This window comes from Priapulus caudatus, unplaced genomic scaffold (genome assembly GCF_000485595.1).
Source record: "Priapulus caudatus unplaced genomic scaffold, Priapulus_caudatus-5.0.1 Scaffold237, whole genome shotgun sequence".
NCBI lineage: Eukaryota > Metazoa > Priapulida > Priapulimorpha > Priapulimorphida > Priapulidae > Priapulus > Priapulus caudatus.
The window spans coordinates 113464-119709 of NW_014577298.1; the positions used below are offsets into that span (position 1 = coordinate 113464).

A 6246-nucleotide genomic window follows, 5' to 3' on the forward strand; every position below is an offset into this window, starting at 1 on the left:
AATGTTTGGTGACGAATAAAATGTCCCATCCATAAACAACGTATCAGCGTGTGCGGCCCTCATTAGTCCCTCTGTGCTTCCGAATATGATCATGCGATCGACATCACCATCGTTTGCGACAATAAAGTCTCTGCCGTCTTGGGGCTGCGCCCACTCCCCCTCCAAAACGACGTTTTCCCGAGCGGCTGCAAGCAGAGGCATACGTTTGTGGCGTTCACGGTATGAAGCAGAGGAGGAGCCTTTGAAATTTGGTAGATGTGCTGCAACTTCTCCGTGTAACAAGCCGTTTGTATTTGCGTTGGTTACCTCCTCTTGGTAAATTCGGGGAATTGGGGTGATCTCTCCTGATGCCCTCCGTTTGACGCCACGAATGATTCTTTCAACCACAAGTTCCTCCTTCACGTGGAGATGGTTGTGCTCGGTTGAATTGGTTAATCTGAAATTGAAATAAAGCAACGTTATCTTACAGAAAAATGGTCGATCGATGACATTATAAACATATCAAATATTAATAAAACACAACATTCATACTAGTAATTAGATGCAAACAAATTGGATGGGCCTTAATTAAATCAAGTTTGGCTAACCATGGGATTATATACAGAGGCATAATAAACACATTAAAGGTGGATTCCCACGAAATTTCGAGCAAACTTTTCAAACAGCGTTAATTTTTGCTGCTGCGGCGATGTTGACTGTGGCCAGTGTGGCGCTTGTATCTTGTATCTTGTATCTTGTATCTTTGGGGTCCCTCTCTTGTATTTCACAAGGCACTGATTCTCTCTTTGGAATGTGCGGGGAATATATTCTTCTTCTTCTTCTTATTCCTTCTTCCTCTTCCTATTCCTTCTTATTCTTCTTCTTCTTATTCTTATTCTTTCTTCTTATTTCTTATTCTTATTCCTTCTTCGTATTTCTTATTCCTTTCTTATTCTTATTTTTTCTTCTTATTTCTTATTCTTATTCCTTCTTCGTCTTCTTATTCCTTCTTCTTCTCCTCAGGTGCCTGTGGTATTTTCACGGAGCAAATACAGGCTTGATCGATATTTTTACAGTTTCATTTTTAAAGATAACGTTTAGGTAAAGTATAGCTATTTATTTATTTGCGTTATCACAGTATTTTGTTACAAAAGTGTGCTAGAAATTACGTGGGAAGGCACGTTTAAACATGCTTGATGATATAATTTTAATTAATTCAACTGGGTACTAATTTGGCTTTGGTTCAAATGTTTGGATTAAATTTGATAATATTTACCTGTTATTTCCGTCCGTGGTTGCTTTCGCTTTGCATGTCTCAGCTGTACATTTCCAGTATCGCCCACCATCAGTAAGTTTATTATTAAGTCGAAACTTGTAGTTGCGATAAAGCAGATGCTCGCCTCCCCGTGTTGTGGGAACAAACTCCACATTGTCTTGATCAGCCATTGCGTATAGTGTATTGCGGTATTGACTCTTTTTTTAAGAATGGAAGGATCAATTTCATGCAGGGGGTGGAAGCAACCAAAATATTGGCGAAATGGGAAAATGGCGAAATGGGAAACTGGCGAAATGGGAAAATGGCGAAGTGGGAAAATGGCGAAATGGGAAACTGGCGAAATGGGAAACTGGCGAAATGGGAAATGGCGAAGTGGGAAAATGGCGAAATGGGAAACTGGCGAAATGGGAAAATGACGAAGTGGGAAAATGGGGAAATGGGAAACTGGCGAAATGGGAAATGGCGAAATGGAAAATGGCGAAATGGGAAAATGGAGTGACACCACAAATTGGTTTATACGAGATGAGCAAAGGTTTGCGATATGGCTTAGATTCATATATATTTATATATATATATATATATATAATTATATATATATATTATAAATTAGACCCACTTCGGCGTTGAAATCAACAACTGTGTTCCATTCGTGGTGGGCAAAGACGGCGAGGAATCAAACTAGAATTCTCTCGCACAGTGAGAAGGGAAATAATCGCTTATAAATCGCATCTACCGTGCGCCGGTACAGGCAACACAACAAACGCAATATCGTGATGACAACCGCATATATATATATATATATTGTAGTATATATACATAGCCGCTATACCCATCTAGTGACGAAAGCTGGTAAGGCATTGATAGTTGTTACACCGGACGGTATATATAATGAAGTATAACGCCTAGCTTAAACGTCTATACCGTGTAGCTTAAAACGTCTATACCGTGTAGCTTAGATTCAGATATATAACCGCTACCCATTTACTAACGAGCTGATAAGGCATGGATCGCCGTTATATCGGTGTACGAGCATACTGCAGGAAACCCCGAGGATTCCCCGCTGCGAACGCTCACATTGCACTGTACCTCGCTCAGGCTGATCTTCTCCAGTTCCCTATCGAGCTTCTTCCCCTTCTTCTTCTTCTGTTCGTCTCCCATCGTACCTCCTCCTCCTCCTTCTCCGCTGCTGCTTCTTCTCTTGATGGGCGTGTAATGCTAGAGATTACCGCGTCTGTCGTAGCGACTCTACAGCATTAACGGTCAGGCTGCTAGAGTGCTTTCTCAATCAGCTAAATACGAAATCAACCTTGGCTTCAGGGCTAACAGCGTATGCAGCAGCAGCAGCAGTAGCAGTAGTAGCAGCAGCAGCAGCAGCAGTAGCAACAGTATGTAGTAACAGTAGCAGTCCGCAGCAGTAGCAGCAGCAGCAGCAGCAGTAGTATGTGGTAACAGTATCAATAGCAATAGGCAGCAGCAGAATCCGGCAGGCATGTACCTGGTAATCAATGCACGCCACCTGTGTGCACAGCAATCCAGCCAATGGAAACGCAGAGGTCAGAATCTTATCGATTTAGTTCTAGCGTTGCATCCTTGCGGTGCACGGGAGCTCAATGTGAATGTTATATGCATAGATAGATACATATATATCAAGAGCGTATGAAGAAGCCTTCTTTATACGCTCTTGATATATATGTATTCAGAGCAGATGAGACTTCAGTGTATGTGTGCATGCATGGTTTCATTGTGCATATGTATAGCGATTCAACATTCAACAATGTGTTGATTTATTCTACGTTAAGTTTTGGGAGATTACAATATATATATATATATATATATATATGTATATATGCATGTATAATTGTATATTATATACAATATAAATGTATAAATTTCCGATAGTTTGCATGTGTAGCCTTAAAACGGACGCCGCATAAACCTACGCGGGAAATAAGCTACCATAAATCCGCAGTGTCCGTCTCCAGCTGTGATTATATAATATACACGCATAACTAGGGTCAGCACTGCATCAAATCACCCTACCTTCATTATAATTAGTAATTACGTGATTAGCTGCGGACCATTTCATCAGCTGTAGAGATGTTACTGCAGCATTAATCTTTCTGTGCGGCACCTGCCCCCGGAAAGCTCCGAAAATTACATCCGGACATTTCGCATTTGGCGTTATGGTAACTTCGTGCTCCGATGCATATTATTTGTAGAGTACCCAACGCAAATACACACACGCGCGCGCGGATTCTAACACGCACGCACGCACACGCGCGAACACGCGCACACACACACACACACACACACACACAGCGCACGCACGCGCACTCGCAAATACCCACACGCGCACGCACACGCACACGCACACACACGCGCACTCGCAAATACGCACACGCACACGCGCACGCACACGCACGCACGCACGCACGCACGCACGCACACCCATACGCACGCACGCACACACGCACACACGCACACCCACACGCACGCACGCACACACAAACATCGAGCAACGGGATATTATATAATTGAAGTGTGTCACGCATATAGTTCAAATAAGGAATCCATCCATTATAAGTTATTTATTAGGTTTATTATTTATTAGTTTATTATTACATGGTTCCCACAAAAGTGTGAATTATTTTTTCAATGACGTTTCAAGGACAATCTGTGACAAGTAGTTTTAGTTTTTTTGAGTCATCATACATACTTTAGATTCATATACGTGTGCGCGTCCGTTAGTGTGTGTGTATGTGTGTTTTTGTGACTGTAGAAACGCGTATTATAGCCGTATATCCACATTTTGTGCTTTGGGGGGAGGGTGTGAAAAAGTTGAGGCTGAACTCCCGCAATTTCTCTCTCGTTCTCGGGGGCTATATATATACACATCTGTAGCGTATATATATATATATATATATATATATATATATATTATATTATATATATATACTGCGCCTTTTCTCATGTTTCTTTCCCGTGCCCCTTCGCATTACTCTCCCCTCGAGATTAGTATCGCCCACAACCGTCAAGCATGTGAAAAACTTTTGCAGGTAAATGGATGTTTTCGCGAAATTTTTCACGCCCGAGGCACAGAAATGTGAAATTTACGGCGTATAATACACAGCGTACGCGTGCGATGCGACCATACCGCGTGTGCGCGCCGTCAGTTTATGGTGTGTGTATGTGTGCGCTTGTGTGACTGTAGAAAGCGTATTATAGCCCTATATCCACATTTCGTGTTTTGGCGGAGTGAAAATTTGAAGGCTGAAAACTACCATTTGCCATGGTTGACTTTTCACGTGCAACCTGATGCCGTGGGCAATAACTATCCGCAGAGAGGAAGGAAATACTCAAGGAAGAAGGGAGTGAGAGGGGAGGAGGAAGGAAAGAGGAGAGAAAGAAGGGAGGGACGGAGGGAGGGAAGGAAATGCAAGACGGAGATGTGCACCACGGCATGCGCAGTACACACGCTGTCGCTGCGCAGAACAAACGCACGTACGAGGCACAAACGGCACACACACGAGGCACGGATCACATATTTCTTCTAATATAGTTACTTCTCTCGCCTTCCCGCTCACAGGCTTTCCCTCTCCGTGACTCTCACACCCTCTCATCTCGGTCTCTCTCTACTGCTCACTTCTTTCTCTCTGCTCCCTTTCCTAGCTGGTCTCTACATTTGCCTTCACACACATCACACCCGGCGACACACACAGACCACACAGCACACACACATCGCGCACACAACACACACACACACACACACACACACACACGCACTAACACAACCACACCACACACAGCGCACATGTCTCTCTACACTCGCAATATTTCTCTTCACGCACAGCATCGGCACCACACGCACGCACGCGCACGCACAAGGCAGACACACACACCACACGCCACACACACACACACACACACACACACACGGCCACACACACTCGCGCTCGCTCGTCTCTCGTCTCTCTCATCTCATCATTCATCTCATTCGATGCGTCTCTCTACTCATCTCTCAACAACCAGTCGCGGTCATCTCTCGGCTCAGTCATCTCTCTCCATCTTTTCCTCTCTCTCTCAGATCTGCTCCTCATCTCTCTCCATCACTCTCTCCTCTCTCCTCTCTCTCTCTCTCGTCATCTCTCCTCTCTCTCCTCTCTCTGCTCTCTCTCACTGGTATCCTCTCTCTCTCGCAAATTTTTTCTCGTCGCTCTCGGCGCATATATATAATATATACGATGATTGTAATGTATATATAATATAAATATAATATATATATATATTCATATATATATATATATATATAATATATATATATATACTCGCCTTCTCCGTTCTTCCCGTGCCCCAACCTCCTTAACATCGTCCGCTACCATCGCAGATAGTATCCGCCCACAACAGTCAAGCATGGAAAAAACTTTTGGCAAGGTAAATGGAATCGTATTTCAGCGCGAAACTTTTTCAACGCCCGAGGCACAAAATGTAAATTTACGCCTATAATAGCAACGCGCACGCGTGCGATGCGAACGCATACCCGGCGTGTGCGAGTCAGTTAAGTGTGTGTGATACGTGTGCTTGTGTGACCCTGTAAGAAAACAGCGTATTATAGCCCTATATCCACATTTTTGTGTTTTGGTGCGGAGTTGAAAATTTGAGGCTGAAAACATAGCCATATTGCCTGGTTGACTTTCAACCGTGCAATCTCGATAAGCCAGTGGGCGATACTATCCCGCGAGAGGGGGAAGGAAATTTACTCAGGAAAGAAGGAGTAGAGAAGGAGAGGGAGCGAAGGAAAGAGGAGAGAAAGAAGGGAGGGACGGAGGGAAGGGAGGAATGCAGACGGAGATGTGCACACACAATAGCGACAGTAAACACCAGACTGCGCAGACAAACAGCCGCACGTACGGGGCACAACGGCCCGCACACACACAGGCACGGATAGCATCATATTTCTTCTAATAATAGTTACTGTCTCTTGCCTTTCCACG

The 6246-nt window shown here is 44.0% G+C and overlaps 1 protein-coding gene across 1 annotated transcript in view; it reads right to left on the reverse strand.

The window, feature by feature from the left end:
* LOC106807859 (peroxiredoxin 1-like) overlaps window positions 1–2643 on the reverse strand; it is a gene marked incomplete at its 3' end in the record, with an annotated part of 6905 nt that extends 4262 nt beyond the window's left edge. The window contains 1 exon segment of the mRNA XM_014810346.1: window positions 2342–2643. Within this exon segment, the coding sequence (XP_014665832.1) occupies window positions 2342–2413 (72 nt within the window).
* Between the last annotated feature and the right edge of the window lie 3603 nt (window positions 2644–6246).